Raw genomic sequence first — 18,013 nt, 5'->3', positions numbered from 1 at the left:
CATAGCCTCTGCCCCATGTGACAAGGGGGTATGGCCCCAAGACCTTACCTGTCTCAGGGTCGCGGATCAGGACTGGAGCTTTTACGCTGGCTTCAAAAGAAGTGTTTGTGTTAAAGTGGCGAACGATCGGAGGGTTGTTATCTATTAAAGAACAATTTAAAAAGTTAAAAACATACAGGGCTTTCTGTAGACGTTCTTCAGGGGTGGCTGTCCCTACTCCCCCTTTCTGTTGTTGTAACAAGCGCTTTAAAGACTGATGAGAGCGTTCAATCAGGGACTGGCCCGTAGGGGAATGCGGGATCCCAGTGATGTGAGTGATCCCCCAAGAGATAAAAAAGTTTTAAGTGCAGCCGAGATATAAGCAGGGCCATTGAGGGGACCCGGAGACTGTCTCAACGTCTGACTCCCATTGTTGAGAGCGGTCATCCCACCAGACAATCACCGACTTGTGTGTTTTTCCAGACCCATCGGTGAACACAGTAAGGCCTTGGAGGGGCTGGTGACATCTCTTTGGTATGGATATTAAGTTAAAATGAGCATGTAGAAGCTTGTGGGACGGAGGATGTGAGGTTAGTTGACCCGTATAATCTGTTAAGGCAAACATGAAAGCATCAGACTGTTGGAATAACCATTGTAGGTACATATTAGTTACAGGTAAACAGATAGAAGCAAAGTCCATCCCTGACAGGGCAAGCAAGCGCTGCCGTGCTTTAATTATCAAGGAAGCAAACATTTCATGTTGTGTCCAAATTGTTTTAGTGGGCTGGTTGGGTAAAAAGACCCACTCAATGATTAATAAGGGATCAGGGTTGTTAGGGTCCCATTGAAAAATCAAAGCATATGGCTGACGTGCAGGGTTCAAAATAATTAAATTGAAGGGCAATTCAGGCGCACAGCGGTGTGCTTGCCGTAAGGCGATGGCTTTCGCTACTTTTTGTAATGAGGCAGCGGCTTCAGGACCAAGTCGACGAGGGGAGCGTAAATCGGAATCTCCCTTGAGGAGTTCAAACAAAGGGCTTAAGTCTGAATTGGAGATTCCTAGCAAGGGTCGGACCCAAGTAATGGTCCCTAATAATTTTTGAACATCGTGCAAATTTTTAATGTCGGCCTGTATATGCACAGGTTGGGGAACTATCGTCTGGGTCCTGATGCGCCAACCCAAGTAGGTCCAAGGGGGCATTTTCTGGACTTTTTCGGGCGCAATACAGAGGCCTGCCGAATTGACAGCGGCCGTGACAAGGGCTACGGCCTTTTCCATGAGCTCAAGGTGAGGCGCAGCCATCAAGATATCATCCATATAATGATATAACAGAACTTGAGGCAACGCAACCCTGACAGGGCTAAGTACCTTAGCGACATACCATTGACAAATTGTCGGGCTATTTTTCATTCCCTGTGGCAGTACAACCCACTGATATCGTTGCACAGGGGCTTGCATATTGACACTTGGGACTGAAAAAGCAAATTTGGCAGCGTCATCAGGGTGTAGTGGAATGTTAAAAAAGCAATCCTTAAGGTCAATAACGGTGAGATGCCAATTGCGGGGGATCATAGTTGGAGAAGGGAGCCCTGGCTGCAGAGCTCCCATATCTACCATAGCATCATTGATTTTTCTGAGATCATGGAGCAGGCGCCACTTGCCAGATTGCTTCTTAATAACAAAGACAGGTGAATTCCAAGGACTAGTAGTAGGTACTATATGTCCTTTTGCTAATTGTTCCGTAACCAGTTCTTGGAGAGCGCGAAGCTTTTCGAGTGGTAGGGGCCATTGATCTACCCAAATGGGTGTCTGAGTTTTCCAAGTCAGTTTCAGGGTGTCGCGCACCTCAATGGCCCCCCCTAAAAATGCGACTGAATGGAAGTTCCCCATTGTGATAGCACATCACGTCCCCATAAGACCATAGGAACAGGCAGCACAAAAGGCTTGACGGAAGCCACTCGTCCTTCTGGGCCTTTGATTTGGATCAATTCCGAGGATTGGTGGCTTCTACCAACTCCTCCGATTCCGGCTAGTGCCTGAGGCACAGCTGCCAAAGGCCATTGTGGAGGCCACTTCACCTGTGAAATTACGGTAACATCGGCCCCTGTGTCAATAATCCCATTTAGGATTACTTGCTGAGTGCCGTGAATAAGAGTACATTGACAAAGTGGTCGCTTCTGGGAAATGGACTGTACCCAGAGAATCTGTGGATCCCCAGTAGATCCAAAACCTCCTTGTCTTTGCTGCGGAGGTGGGTGAGGCGAAAGAGAGCTTGCGTTCTGCGGGATCAGTAGTAATTGTGCAATGCGGCTTCCTTTGGGTACTGTGCAAGGGGGAAATGGGGTCCAGGCCATGATTTTAATTTCCCCAACGGTATCCGCATCAATTACTCCAGGCAATACAAAAAGTCCGGCTAAGGTAACTGATGATCTCCCTAATAGTAGCCCTTGTGTTTTCGGGGATAAAGGACCTGAAACATTAGTTGCTAATAAATGAACAGAGGAATCAAGCAACGTTACTGCGTGTGAGGTTGCCAGGTCCAATCCGGCGCTACCGGCTGTTGCTGGGCGAAGACTTGTGGCGAGGTCACACCCATCTGCATGGCTCGATCCACCGGCGACGATACTTGTGTCTGTGCGCGTCGCTGCCCCGCGCTCCGCAAGCGGTTTCCCTGTATCGGCTGCCCTTGAAAATTATACTTAGAACGACATTGATTAGCATAATGACGCCCCTTCCTGCATCGGGGACAGATCCCAGGGGCTTGGGCTTTAGCCCCCCATTAGAAGCGAGACAATTTCGTTTGATATGGCCTGGTTTACCACAACCGTAACAATTTCCTCCCCCAGACATGCCTCTCATAGCTGCGAAAGCAGCTGCCATCGCTTCAAATTTATGGTCCACAGTACCGATACGATTACAAGCCTCTACCATTTCAACCAAAGTCGGAGCTGGGTTAGGGAGAGATTTAAGTAATTTTTTACAGTCGGCGTTAGCATTTTCAACTGCTAATTTTAATAGCAAAATTTCTCGAGCTTTGGTATTATCTATTTGGCGTTCTAAAGCTTGCTTAAGTCTATCAATGAATTGCATGTACGGCTCCCGAGGTTCCTGCGTAATAGAGGTGAATGCCTTTTGAGGTTTACTGGAATCGGGTATTTTAAGTAAAGCCTTTTTTGCTTCTTCGTGGATCGCTTCCAGGGCCTCTCGTGGACAATCTCGAGCCTGTGCCGCTGGATTAGAGTGCTGACCCGTACCCATAAGGTGCTCCATGGTCAGTGCGGCAAGAGCAGCATTATTATGACCCATGTAGCTGGTGAGGAGAGTTTGAAGGCCCCCCCTCCAGTGCGACTCCCACAGGGAATACTGGGAAGGGGTTAATAACAATTGCGCTAGCGATTTTAAATCATGGGGAGTCATAACATATGTATCAAAGACAGAAGACAGCAGGCTCGCAAAATATGGGGAAGAGAGCCCATGTTCTGTGACGGTACGGCGCAGCTCTTTAATCACCGGGAAGGACAAAGCCTTCCACTGCACTCCCCGGCCTTGATAAATAACAGGGGCGACTATCGTTCGCGCTATTTCCAAGTCACCTTCTTTTAAAGCTTGACGTCTAATATTCGCCCACGTATCATGAGGGTCAGGGGGGGTACAAGTCAGGCTCTTTATCAGGATCAACGGGCCCCGGGTCAAGCGGATCTTCCTCAGGAGGGTAGCCTGCGGCACAGACCTTTAAGGGTCCGGGCGACTTAGCACATCGCGGAGGTAGCGGAGGGGGAAGCAAAGGCGGAGCTGATGAAGGTTCCCCCTTAGTATCTGGAGAGTCTTTATGGCCCTTTTTCTGTGCCTTAATAGCCTCAAAGATTATTTCTCCACCACGGAAGCAAACGCTGAGCCTCGGCATTCCCTGACGTCGCTAAGTCCCACAACTTTACCCCCACATCGTCCCAAAGTTCCCGTGTAAAAATACTGGAGGCCGTAACAGTGGGGATCTTCATTTGTACCCACTTAAGCATAATCTTTAAGTCCTGCCCGGAAATATCTTTTTTATGTTTCCGGAGGAGCGTTTTCATAACTTTATATACATCTCTCTCTGCGGGGGACATCTGATTCCCCATGTTTCCCACAGCTCACCTCTTAAATCCAGAGGGATTCCTGGCCAGTTCCTGCTTCCTTTCAGCAGCTCATTCAAAGTTCCGTGGGACTCGCAGCAAGCCGCTCAGCTAGGCGGTTCACCACCCCATCACGTCGGGGTCACCAATTTGCCGCGATTGAGAGACGGGACGCTGCTTGATGCAAGCAAGATGTCAGTTCATTAGACGCGTTGGAAAGCTTTTTATACAGCTACTTAACAGTTACATAAATTACACAAATTCTATCATTTCTGATTGGCTTAGCTCTAAATGTTTCATTACAATAATCCCTCCTACCTGCGGTTTCGCTACATGCTAGAAGCTACAGTTTTGGAATGTGCTAAAAGCTACAGTGATAACTTGTTGCCTACTCCCTACTTCTTCAAGGTTATTTATCTCAGACCTGCAAGGCCAGTTGTTCCCTGGCTCCTCAGATTTATTTGTCTCAGGTCTGCAAGGTCGGCATACCCTCGAATTTCTTGCATACTCGTACTTTTCTGCTAGCCGCCCCCAACACAGGGCTTTCTCATTTCTAAAATAAATACTCACTTACTCAACCCCAAAATACTCAGTACATCTCCAAAAAGAAGAACAAACACTGCAGGGATGAATGCGGCACGTTGAGGGCCTGGATCCCAGCATGCCGTCTTTTGTGCAGGTTTGAATGGTTTTTTAACCACCACACCCCCCGCCCAACTTCCAGACATTTTGGGGCCGTGAGCCGCCTCTTTTGGGGGAACTCCGTGTAACCCCCACATGCCCCCCTCGCCTGCTCCTCCCCCGTGGGGGCCGGGGGATGGAGAGCCGGGGAGAGAAGAGGTGGGCGGAGGGGGAATGGCGGGGGCGGCTGAGCCGGCAGGACCTGCCCATCCCAGCCACCGCCGTCTCGCCCAAGCAGGCCTTCGCCGCCAGCCAGAGCGGCCTGGAGTATCGGCGAGCCATCCTGGCGCCGGAGAACCTGGACCAAACGCTCTTCTTGCACCAAAACTTGCATTTTTTAGAATCAATCAGGAACAGCAACAAGGCGCGGAGCAGGAATCTCCATGCCCAGCCATTCCGGGGGTCGGCGGGGGTTTAAATCTAGACCCATGGCGGGGATTTGGGACGCCGAGTATTTTGCCAAATTCCTGCGGTTTTGGCATCGCTTTGGCAGCGAGGAGGCGTGAACGTGCCACCGCCTCCCGGCACTTGCTCTCTCACCCCGCCTCCGGAGCCAAACTGCTCAAAACTCATCCCTTTCTATGGAATTAAAATATCACTCAGCGCTGCAACTTCCCACCTCTTTTTCTTTTTTGAAAAGGAAACAGCCCCCAGGTTTTTTTGGTTAAAAACTCCCAGTCCTCCCAGCTGGCAGGGCTGCCGCTGACTCCGGCCTCACTGGGAGGCCCGTCTTCGATTTCGGGAGGCAGCCGGTTTCCCTTTGAAATCGTTAAGGGCTAGAGAAAAACGTTACTCTGAGGTCTATTTTTAAAAATACAAGCCTTGAGAAGCCAAAGGAGAACGTTCCCACCCACCTTTTGCTTTGGGGAAAGGAGTTTGTGGAGGCCCAGACCTGAGCATTGGGCCTTTCAGGAGAAAAACGGAACCAAACTATAGATTTTTTTTTTCTACTGGACGTGAATATTCTGCAAAACTTAAACAAACTCATTCATGAATCTGGTGGCCCGGAAACAAAAAAAATCAGCCTTTTTTATACTGTCAGTAGAGACAAGACACCTTTCTTCCCATTTCCTTCCTTCAACTAATCGAACCCTCCATGCTCCCTCCCAACTGCCACGTTGATTTATGCAAATAAGCACCAAATAATAAAATAAACACGCAACGGGTGCTTTACATATGATCGAGACACCTCATGGCCACCCAACAGCTTTAACCACCCCAATTCTGCTGCCCCAGAACCAGAGGAACGAGTTTTAAATCATTGAATTATCGCGCAAAGAGCTAGAGCGGGGCAAGAACTTTAAAACTGACGAACCAAATTTAATAAGTAAACAAAAAACCACACGTGAAAACTAACCTTATCTCTATCAAAACGGTGCTGCAGTCCACATCTTAAACGCTGCACACGACCATCAGGGAAAAACGTTGTTAGACATGATGAACGTTTTGGGGCGATTTCCCCTATTCCCTCTCTTTTTAGAGCGGGGGCGACAGCGTGTTCTCGAATCCTCAAAGCCCAGCCGCTGCCCAGATGCGGAGAAAAAGGTGGGGTTTTTTAAGAGAAACGGTAAAAACTGGCCTCGTGGTTGGTTTGGTGTCAGTTCCCGGGTGTTACGGGAGGAGGTCAGCGGAATGCGGGGGGTTTGTGGCTTCGCCACCCTTTAAAAACGCTCCCGGGGACCTTTTAAACATCTTGTGGGCGATGGAGTCTCATATGGGCGTTTCGCCCCTGGATCTTCTCAAACACCCTGAAAGTTAGAAAAGAAAGGGATTTTTAAGGCTTTTCTTTTTTTTTTTAAAATTTGTTAGACCAAGCTTCGTTATTCCTACTTTTGGGAACTCTTATGCTTTGCTGCATAGTTTGACAGAATTTTGGACGTTGGTGGTTCAACAAGGAAGATAGTGGGGGATTAAAATAGTAGAATTAATTGTGCGATCGTTTAAAACGAGGTTGAATTGAAACTCGAGGCATTTTGCTTGGCATGAGTGAGTGGAGTGGGGAAGCCTCAGGCTGCAAATCCCTACGAAGCTCGAGGGTTTTTTGGTCAAAATGGAGAAACGCTGTGATTCTTGCACAAGGAGGGGCCAGTCTGAACCTCAGGGCTTGGTGGAGGGCCTCCCCGACTCTGAAAACACTGATTTTTTGGGGTTGAAAGCCAAATAAAACCGCCAAGCGGCCCCAGGGCAAGGGGAATCCTCAAGCGGCCCTCCCCCTCTGCCCACCCCGGGTCGTTTTCGAGCCACAAAACAGCCGGGATTTCGAAGAAAAATGAAGAGCTGACCTTCCACACTCGCCGCAGGGGAAAAAACCCGGATCTCCAGCGCTGCCGTCCCAGCACCAGGAAGGACCGGGATCGATGGAGGAGCTGCCGTCGCTGTTGCGCTTCTCGACTCCCCGGCTTTGGATTTTCCTTGGGCATGACGCGGTGCCTCTTCTTTGTGCTGCAAAGGGCCTGTAAATCAGATGAAAAACAGCTTGAAACAGCTGCGGGCGGCAAAAGAATTAGAGTTTTTTGCGACAGAGGTACCGCGTTTTACCAGCCCAACCCCACCCGGGTGGACTCTGAAAACTAAACGGCCGAAAAAAACCACTTTAGTTCGACTGGGAGAACCAGACCTTGAAAGAAAAACTGTATTATTTCTCTATTTTAAGCAGAAAGTGCTTTCCTCCCCCAAAATCTATCCAAAATGTGGAATTCTGAAGAAACGAAGCAGCGCGGCAGCCAGCTTGGTCTGGAACTCCGCCAGGTTGACACTGAGGGCCCCATCGAAGCGCAGGGAGGCCGTGATGGAGGACACGATCTGGCTGACGATCGTCCCAGCCAGCCAAGGGGGACGAGCTGGGGGACCCCCACCCCACCTCTGCCCTCAGCAGCGGGGCCAGGACGGACCCTCCACGCAGAGAGAAGGGGCCTGGCGCGGATTTCATCTCGAGCCCTCTTCCTCAGCCCAAAGCCACACAACTCCCTCTCTTTCTCAGCCCCCAAACCAGCCACGCCAGCCCCTTTGCCAGCCCCGCCAGCAGGAGTCCCACTCTCCCTGGCAGGCCCCAAACCAGCTCCCCCTCTCTGCTGCCTCAGCCCCTCTGCAGCCCCCCTGGGCAACACTGAGGGAGCGCAGCCACCCCACAGCACCCCAAACCCCCCAGGACATAGGCACCCCGCGGGGAGCCGGGCCCAGCCACCCCCCTCACACCCGCCAAGGCCCCCCCTCAGGCCCCCCGTGCCCCCAGCCCCACTCAGGGCCCTCCCGCCCCACCCCACCACCCCTCGGGGCCGCCCACTCACCTTGACGCGCTCCAGCTGCCTCACCACGTGCTCGCGGGAGCCCCGCGGGCCTGGCCCGACCCACCACCCGTCCGCCGAGCCACGCTTTCCCCCCAGACCGCCCCGCATTCATTTCCAGGCGGCTGCCATTTTCCCCCGGCCCCCTCAGCTTCCGGAGCGCCCCGGCCCAGCCCGGCTCAGCTCCAAGAAGATCAGCCAGATGCAAAAGCTACCACCACCGAGCACCAAGTTCTTCAGAATGTTGTGTAGAACGTAGAAGGCTGGCAACGCTCCATGACAGCGCTTCGCCGGGCATTTCGGCACATTTCTAGCCAACTTTGGCTCAAAAAGCCTGCTGTTGAGGACTGGCCGAGCCACTGGGACAAGGTCAACGTCAGCTGGAAGGGCCTACGCAGCCTGGGCCTTGCACCAACCACACGCTGACTCCTCAACAGCGGTTCCCTCGTCCCCCCTTTTCCCAGAGTTTGCTCTTCTTCCAATGGCTGGGCGCACATTTTAGTCTTTCATCAGCCAAAACCCCCCAAATCCCTGGCCATTCTGCCTGGAAGGTATCAAAAAAAACACCCGAGAGGTAAATCATTCCGCCAAGACCATCCTTTAGCCTTTCTTGCCATCCTCAAGTATTTTGAATTGCGCATTTTTAACGCTTAGATTAAGTTTATACCCCAAACAATGTCGCACAATCAAATCAGGTCGTGGGTTTAGGAGGAACTTAAACCGCAACTCCAAAGTGATTAACAGGTTAAGTATTTCCCATAAATTCCACCAACAGGCCCCTGGAACCTTTACCAAGTCTGTTACCAATAGTGTTAATTACCACCAAACCCATTCCTGCTGCGTTATCTGAATAGAATTGGGGGTATTTTAAGGGAGGTGTGATGCTGAGCGCCTAAAGTGGTGACCGGTGGCTCACAGAAGCCATTCCAGCACGGGATTTTTGCTGAATACACTCAAAAATCACTAAAATCACCACCCACCTCCTTCCCTGCTGGCAAATTCGTTGTCATGGATGGTACCAAGATGTTTACCAGTAACTATTTTTGAGAAAGAAAATAATTTGCAGCTTTAAAATCAGTTATGACAGGAAACTAGGACAAAACATAGAAATAACCTTGTAGTTTTCAGCCCCCCCAATCCTTCTCTCTTTGTCTCAGAAAGAAAGACCAAAAAAAAGTCAAAAATGCGCCTTTCTTACTTTAAAAACTAGGACTTGATTTCAGTTTAGTTACACCTCAGTAAATCTGTGCAAATGTGTGGAAGTTCTCTGAAACGTTGAGGCCACTCGTCGTGTTGAGTACTATTTATCCTAAATTCTAAATTCAAAGTTGCCCCTAAGTGATACAAACCGTGTTAATTTGTGACATGAAACGGGAGAAGAAAGCTTTGCACTCTATTTTGATTTCTTTCTCATTGGAAATAATGCCATGAGCCATCTTCTTGAGTATGAGCTCTGTTTCTACAGATCTGAATAAAAGAGCCCTCAACCATAATCAGTTCACAAACGGAGTTGAGACCGGGCAGCATTTCCAGCTAAGGCAGTTCCAAGCAAACAAAAGAGACGAAGAGACGTTACAGGACACCAGCAGGGAAGGGGCTTAAAAAGAGGCCTCTTTGGTTGTCCCAGTGCTGCTGGAGCGTTCCTCTTCTTTTCTTAAAACAGTCGTTTTTCTCCGTTCCTCCTCGAAAATAACTTTTAATTGCTCCTACCCTCTGAAGAGTGTGACTGCTGCAGAATTAACCACTGTGATGAGTCCCTCTCTTAGGCTGAGCCCAGCCTCAGTGTCTGGGGTCGCTCCTGCCGTGCCGTGTCTCACCTGTGCTGCGCTGCTCCCTGCGTTTACTTCTGAGGGGTTCTGGTGCTGCAGCGAAGGAAGGTGCTCTGGGGAGCCATGGAAAGCAGAAACACCGTAGGGAGGTTGGGAGCATGGGAGGAAGCAGTCTAGGTGACACCACTTTTCATAGTCCTCAGAAAGAAAGCGAGGAAGCTTTCTGTCCTGTTAAAATCTTAGCTCCTGGTTGAACCTGCTTCCTGCTTTGCTCTCCTCTGTGACCAGGTGCAACCCCGTGTGCAGTATCTCTTAGCCCAAAGACAATGCTGAGTTTGGGCTCTTGCCCTGGGAATCAGAGGAAAAAGTTCTTTTCCTCCTATTTGCAAGCCACTTAGTTCTCATCTCCTGCGGTTGGTCGGTGGCGGACGGTGCAGGCGAGCGGTCGGCATGAGGCACCTCCTGTTGGTGCTGCTGCTGCTGGGTGCCGTGTGGGCGGACGACAAGGAGGAGGAGGAGGAGGACGTGGGCACAGTGGTGGGCATCGACCTGGTCACCACCTACTCCTGCCTGTGTGGGCATCTTCAAGAATGGCCGGCTGGAAATCATCTCCAATGACCAGGGGAACCGTATCACGCCGTCCTATCCTACGTGGCATTCACGCCCGATGGGGAGCACTTGATCGGGGACGCCACCAAGAACCAGCTTACATCCAAACCCGAGAACACTGTGTTTGATGCCAAGCGGCTCATCGGCCGCACCTGGAATGGCCCTTCCGTGCAGCAGGACATTGAGTACCTGCCGTTCAAGGCTGTTGAGCAGAAAGCCAAGCCCCATATTCAAGTCGATGTTGGAGGTGGACAGACAAAAATCTTTGCTCTTGAAGAAATTTCTGCTATGGTCCTGACAAAGATGAAGGAAACTGCAGAGGCTTACCTGGGGAAGAAAGTTACCCATGCTGTTGTTACTGTGCCAGCCCACTTCAATGATGCTCAGCGTCAGGCTACAAAGGATGCTGGTACCTTTGCTGGGCTGAATGTGATGAGAATCATCAATGAGCCAACGGCTGCTGCCATTGCTTATGGACTGGACAAGAGCGAGGTCGAGAAGAACATGCTGGGTTTGACCTGGGTGGTGGAACACTCACCCTCCTCACCATTGACAATGGAGTCTTTGAAGTTGTGGCTACTAATTGTGGATGCCGAAGGACCTGCGGACGCGGCACCCGGAACGAGCCCTGGAGTTCTCATCGCTCTCACTGACGGCAAACCGTGGGATAAGTAAACAAGCCCTAGCTACACAGCACCTGGGCCATGATAAGAGGAAGAAAAGGAGAGAGCGCTGAAGGCCAGCCGGGTTGCTAAAGATGACTAGCTTGTCTTGGTTTACACCATGTATGGTATGTGGTATGTGTGCTATGTGCTGTGTAATCACATGATAAGGATGTAGCAGTGGGAAATTGCTAGCTCTGTTGCAGAGGGTATTTAAGGAGGCTGCTGCCTAAAATAAAGCGATTTCGTTTGTGCACCGAACGGAGTCCATGCCTAATTGCCACAAATGGTGCCCCATGTGAGACGGAGCGATTAACGAGGTTTGACCAGTGGCGAGCCCCACAGAACTTAAGTGCTGCTGAAAGGAAGCAGGAGCCGGCTTCAATCACCTCGTCAAGAGAGGTGAGCTGTGGGGAGTTATGGGGAGTAACAAATCTTCAGAAGAAAAATCGGGACTAGGGCTAATGGAGGGACTCTTGTGGAAACATCACGTATATACGAGCCTCCAGACCTTAAAAAAGATACTGAAATGGGTCTCTGTTAATTGCGATGGTGTCAGTGCAATCGCTATTTTTAGTATAAAAATGTGGGACGCAGGAGGGGTTAAACTTTGGGCCAGAGCCACGAAGGTGGACAAGGTTGCCCCAGGTAGATAGACCAGGGTGGGCCGTAGAACCGATGGAAGTCCTGAAATATTGGTGGAGTTTTCACCAGCCGACACGCTTACGCTCTCGGGAACGGCTCGCCCGTGCAGGGTGTATGGCTGGCTGTTCGTTGTTTGTCTATAAGATCATGGTTGATCAGGAGAAGGAGCTGAGCCAAAATCTATAGGATGCTCTGTAGGAAAATGAGGAACTTCAGGGTGAGCTCTTGTTGCAAAGGCAAACTTTTATGTCAGTCGTAAGTGATGAAAAAAAAAAAAGAAAGAAAAAACAAAAAAAAAGAAAAAAGAAAAAAAAAGAAAAACGAGAAAAAAAAGAAAAAAGAAAAAAAAAGAAAAAAAAAGAAAAAAAGAAAAAGAGAAACCCAAACAGGAACAATTAGACGGGGAATGTGCCACATTAGCACAAAAGTATGCCATACGCGCTACGAGAAAGCAGCAGAAAAAGAGAAATAGGACACCTGATTCAAAGCAGTACCATAGAGATATGTTTTTGTTTTTTTCCTATATGTTATTGCATGCCCTGGTAAATTACTCTGTGTTATACCCTGCGAGACTAAATGGACCCCAGCACCCCTCTGCACAATACCCTGCGGCTCCAGGATAGCCCAATTGCTGTATTTTGGTGCCTGTCCCCCGAAAGTTGTTCAAACACAAAGGGGGAACCGAGGCTTTGGCTCAGCCAGGAACCCACAGATACTACGGACGCAATCCGTCAGTGCTGGCCGACCATTGATGCAGTGCACATTAACGATGCAAGGAAAGATCCTGTTTGCATGAGCGGTATTCCGGACACCGGAGCGGATGTCAGAGTCATCTCTAAAGACAGATGGCCTGTGAACTGGCCGTTAGTACAAATGGGGAAGGCATTAATGGGCATTGGCGGGAATGCTTTGCCTTTACAGAGCAAACACATAATTCAGACCCAGGGGCCCGAAAATCGTGTTGCCTCAGTCCGTCCTTTTGTGTTAACTACGCCAATTACTTTATGGGGCTGAGACCGTAGGAGCCAATGGGGAATACAGATTGGGTCACATTTGTCTTAGGGGCCACTGAGGTGCAAGCCACCTTAAACTTAACCTGGAAATCTAATAAGCCTGTTTGGGTGGAACAGTGGCCCTTGTCACGCGAAAAGTTGCGCCACCTTCATCAGCTAGTTGAAGAACAGCTCCGAGAAGGCCATATAGTCCCAACGACCAGTCCATGGAATTCGCCTGTGGAATTCGCCAGGTCTAAGTTACCCTGAAATTTTGATTTTCACCTTACTAATGTACTGGGAATGTTGTGATCTGCGTGAGCATTTAGATAAAGCCTATAATTGCAGAAGTGAAGCTGTGGAGGCATTCTTTCGGAGCCTCAAGGAAGCTGTTCACGGTAGAAACCAGAACACGTAAAAGTCACAGCAGAAGAAGCCTGCACATAATAACCTTACAGCCTGTGAAAGCCAAGGAGTGCCATTACAAGTAAAATACCAGAATTTTTTACTCCAGAGAACAAGATTGCTGTGCGCTTTGAAAAACAAAACAAAACCAAACCAAACAGCTTTCTTCAGCGGAACCTAGGGTTTTTTGCAATACAGGGGATCAAGTATTAACTAAAGTATTCCACGTAATGGTTACGAGAATGTACATGCTGCAAGACTGAACTCCTATTAGCAGCAATATCCTGCCAGTACTATTCATGCTGACTAGTACTCTACTTCTTGAGTAAATCAGCAATTTTTATGAATACCCCGAAAGGTAAATACAAGACAAACTCTGTTCTGCACTCCTTCGGAGCAAAGATGGAAGGTGGCAGCTGAATGATAACACACTTTAAATGATGATGACAAAAGAACTTCTGTTGAAGGATAACGCTATCTGTATCAGGAAGATGGAACACGACCCATTCAGTACAGATTAGACAGTGATGGCCAATACCTGAGCGTGACTGAATCTCCTCAGGATAAGGCAGTTGGAACTTCAAAAAACAAATGAAGTCTCCCCAGTTCTGAGGCTTTGTGGGTACTTCTTTTACTCCTGATATAATGCAGAACAACCTCAAGAACACTCCAGTTAAAGATTAAGAACACCTATAGCACTCTGGGCAATTAATTACATAGAGGAAGAAATACCTCTGCCAGGCCCTTTTTCCTCCTGCCTGTTATCTGTGATTCATTACGGAGAAGGGCTTAGGACGGCTTCTCAGAGCTGCCCACTGCTACACAGCTCCTTGAGAAAAGGAGAACTAACCCCCCCAACACGCTCAACAGGGTGAGGCAGCGGTAGCTAACAATCTGCCCACAATACTTTTAATAGTGTCTATTGAAATGAGCGTAAGGCGGCAGTTAAATACAGTTCTTTTACAAAGTACCAAGCTTGCAGGAGGTACAACGTGCAGCCCCAGGAAATACAAAGCTCTTAAAGCAACGGCAATGTTCCTAATGTAACCCTACAAGTCGACCTCTGTGCAGTATGAAAATAAGAGAACTTGGAGAAAAATACATAGCCAGGGCGCACCGGAAAACAAGATGTTGCATTGTTATTAAGATGTGTTCTGCTGCTTGGTCTGCACTGAACACACAAGCAACTGCCCTCAGTGTCATGTGAAACTCTGTTTTTAAAGATCTAATGAACCAAGAAAGACAGTAATTCCACTGGGCAAAAAGAGAGTTTTGCAAAATCTGACCGTGAAAACTTTTCAAATGTTTCCATTTTCCAGCTGTTCACTGACAAAAGACGTGAGGCCTGCCACTCAGCCAAAACTTGCAAAGAATAGGCAAAAAAATGAAATAAAATACAGCACATATAGAGAAAAGATATCTTAAAAAACTGCTGGAAAGTTCACCTACCCATTTTAAAAGTGAATCATCTTCCAAAGTATTGTGATTGGATAAATTACGGTAAGAGTTAGTATGATGGTCCAGTATGTCTATATTCTTAGTATTATTACGCTAAGAATTCGTGTAATGGTCCAGTAACATTACATTAATATTTTGGGCTTAAAATAGTCAAACTGAAATATTTGACTTATAAAAAAGGTGGAATAAAATTGAAGTTCTTTCACTGTCCTCCACTCAAAGAAAACAGCAGCAAGTGAGTATACGGACCTGTATTCTATTCCTTTCAGATCATGTAAACATGTCACACCTTCAACTCGCCTATTATGTTAAGTACTGACTACCACCAGAAAATGTGAGCAGGATTACTCTAAACTTGTGTCTTACCAATAAAGGGGACATCAATTTTGAATCTATACATAGAGGAGTATATGAACAACTACATGAAGAAAACAACCCAAACAGATTTAGTCTTTAATGGAAGAAAAACCTCCAACCCAACCAAGCCCGAGAAAAAATATCTGCCTACTGAAGAAAATAGTCGCTAGAATCAGTGACACATGTCACCTTCCCAATCACGTAACATTTTTGACTACAACCACATCAAATCCTATTGACTCAAGATTGGGTTAGGTGTATCACACCATCTTACCTGCAGTCCATCTTGGTATTGAACAGCTGCCTGCAGAGCTTCAACAAGCTTATCTGCCCGTTCTTTCCGTGTTTTGCTTAAGGCATCCCAGGCAGAATTCAGCTGCAAATAGGTGAAATTTACTCCAGTGGACAAAAGAATGTTACTGCTGTATAATGTGCGTTCGCTAATTATTCACTCATCAATAACACCAATAAACTAAGCATGAATAGTTCATATTAATTCCATGTTAAAACTCTTGTTCTCCTTATCACTGCATAGTTACTTTCCTTCAGAACACACTCGACGTTCTGGATGACAAAAGCTGTAAAATTCAATACTGATTATTGAATAGTTTTCTTAACCTACGGATTACAGTCAATATGGGAAATAGTATTATTAAATCATTTGGAACTGCATCCTTATCAAAAAGGTAGCTTAAAAGAAACATACACTGCTGAACACTGGAGAAATTGTCAGTACTCTGTAGTCATCCAAGCAGGATTGTCTCAGTCAGGATGTTGCACTTGGCATAAACCAGACACGTTTCAAATTTATTCTAGCATCCCTATTGCAAAAAAGAAGCCATCTGTTACATTAATCAGTGACTCTTTCACAAAAAACCTTTCTGTCTTTTACAGAACTTTTAACCCATAAATCGATAAAATAAAATTCTCTATACATTCTAAACTAATACGAGCCAAGATCCATTTACTTGAAAAGCAAACCTTATGTTATCATAAAAGCTTCAGGGGTATCTTACATTTGCCACAAAAAGTTTATTTTCAAAATTTGTTGGGGGCAGGGAGGGGATGGGATATTTCCCATACCTCATCTATACTCTTGTTGACAACAGGTTTGTCAGGCTCTCCACAAGCAGCTCTAAGCTCAGAGCCAAGGCTCAGAACTGTTGCTAGTTCCTCTTGTAGTCCATCAGTTTCTTCTTTAGCAGCCTACAAAGAGAAAAAAATTCAATGCCGCTCACACTAACTTTAATAATCTATGTACAGCTTGTTTTCAAGAGAGGACATGGCAGGATTCGGCCTGTGGTTTCTTTAAAGTCCCTTGGACTCACAATCTGACGCTTCAAACACAATCATCCTTTTGCAGGGTCAGAGTGAAATCAACTGACATCAGTCTAAATTATAACAATGGCTTATGATGTCATTTTGCATGAGATGAAAAAAAAATAAACAGGAAGTTTTCAATTAGATTTCTTTAATCAGAGTGATTTCTTTTTCAGAGGTTGTCAGTCAACCCTCAAATCTTTAACTATCAGCATGAATAATTACAGGCTTAGAGCATAATACATAGCGCAGGATACATGCGTACACCTTTCATTTAGATGTTCCCTATTACTCAGGGAATCTAAAGTACGTATAACTTTTAAAAGTCTCAGTGACGTGCTTATTATATACACGTTTATAAGCAGATATGCAAATATAAGGACAGGCACATGTTGCATGCTCATTGCAATTCAGAACTGGTACACGTTATTTACCACAGACTCTTGAGATATCACTAGAGTAAATTTCTACACAATTATCCCTCTTGGTTTCTAAAAAGATAGCCTCCTGTGGTATTTCATAGTAATTCTGTCTTTTCTCCGCATACTGTAAATAAAATAAGTCAACAAAATACTTTCTACTGACCTCAGCATCTTCTTGCTCTTGCGTGACTACAGATGGGTCAACTCCAGGTCCCTCCAGTTCTCCAATGAGCTCCTGAGTATCTTTAATAGTAGCTGCAAGAGCCACGTGACTACACCATAACTTCGCGGCTAGTTTCATTACATCCAACAATTTGGCCTCCCTCTCTTCAGTCAAGCTCCAGATGTCTTCCCAAATGAGGACCATTTGGTCTAGTTTATCTTGAACAGCTAAACAACAGAGGAACTAGATTACTACCTTGGCAAACGATTCTTGGCCATAAATCTCTCTACAGTTCTACAGCAGAAACATATGGGTATCTTTTAAAATTTAGACTGTAAAATTGTTTCCTTACAGCACTCCTTATAATCTTAAGTGGAAACAACCACCATAACCCTAAAAAATAAAACAACGGTCATATCCACGATGAATTATTTTAAACAAATACTTTGCTTTTATACATCATCTCCAGCTTCTCCAGGTGAACACAATCCCCGGATCAGTGGTCATCAGAAATGAAGATTTTTATATGCTGCAGCTTGCTGCATTTCCACTACATGCAACTTTCCTCCCTCTATTACCTTTAGCAGATATATCCTTATCGACTCCTTCTGAGCGAGCAATCATTTCCTTCCCTCTCTGTTTAAGCGTCTCATACACCAGCTGAAGTTTTTCCAGATCCACTGACACGTTCTTATTTTCACTGATTTGCTCTTTAATCTTCTCAACCTCTGCTGAGATTGAAGGTGGCTGCCTCAGACGTTCAACTATGCCCTTCAGACTCTCAAGAGTTGGATCTGTCTTGTCATGAAACTGGTAGGGTGGTAAAGGACAGAAAAAAGTGGCAGAGAAATTAGGAAAAAAAAAACCAACTGAAAAATGGCATTTGAAATTCTCTTGGAAAAAGCTACTTTAAAATTAACATATTTAACATCTCTAGCCAACATATGTATGTGCCACTTGCAATACTGCCCTTCGTGGTTCTTCCCCTCTTTCAATATCTAAATTACAAAAATGACCTTGCAAAATGGTACTTCCTCTCAGATGGAAGAATTTTACTATGAAGTCTGGTTTCGGTCCTGAGACATTCCATCTGAAGATGGAGAGCCATGACTCATCGGCTCTTTCATGAGCCATTTCATCATTTTAGCAAGCTG

General features: G+C 46.9%; 1 protein-coding gene and 1 pseudogene across 1 annotated transcript; one reads left to right on the top strand and one right to left on the bottom strand.

The window, feature by feature from the left end:
• Nucleotides 1-10,280: 10,280 nt before the first annotated feature.
• Nucleotides 10,281-18,013, top strand: part of LOC141736967 (endoplasmic reticulum chaperone BiP pseudogene) — a 110,968-nt pseudogene continuing 103,235 nt past the window's right edge.
• Nucleotides 11,289-17,063, bottom strand: LOC141736949 (microtubule-actin cross-linking factor 1, isoforms 6/7-like). The gene is made up of 4 exons (XM_074571622.1): nucleotides 16,860-17,063; nucleotides 16,038-16,160; nucleotides 15,229-15,330; nucleotides 11,289-11,504 (listed from the first exon to the last, which is right to left on the bottom strand). The coding sequence occupies exons 1-4, from the start codon at nucleotides 17,061-17,063 to the stop codon at nucleotides 11,289-11,291; spliced, it is 645 nt and encodes a 214-aa protein (XP_074427723.1).

The sequence above is a fragment of the Larus michahellis genome, unplaced genomic scaffold, assembly GCF_964199755.1.
Source record: "Larus michahellis unplaced genomic scaffold, bLarMic1.1 SCAFFOLD_78, whole genome shotgun sequence".
NCBI lineage: Eukaryota > Metazoa > Chordata > Aves > Charadriiformes > Laridae > Larus > Larus michahellis.
The sequence above is the reverse complement of the archived record's forward strand: the minus strand, read 5'-3'. Positions and strand labels throughout refer to the sequence as shown.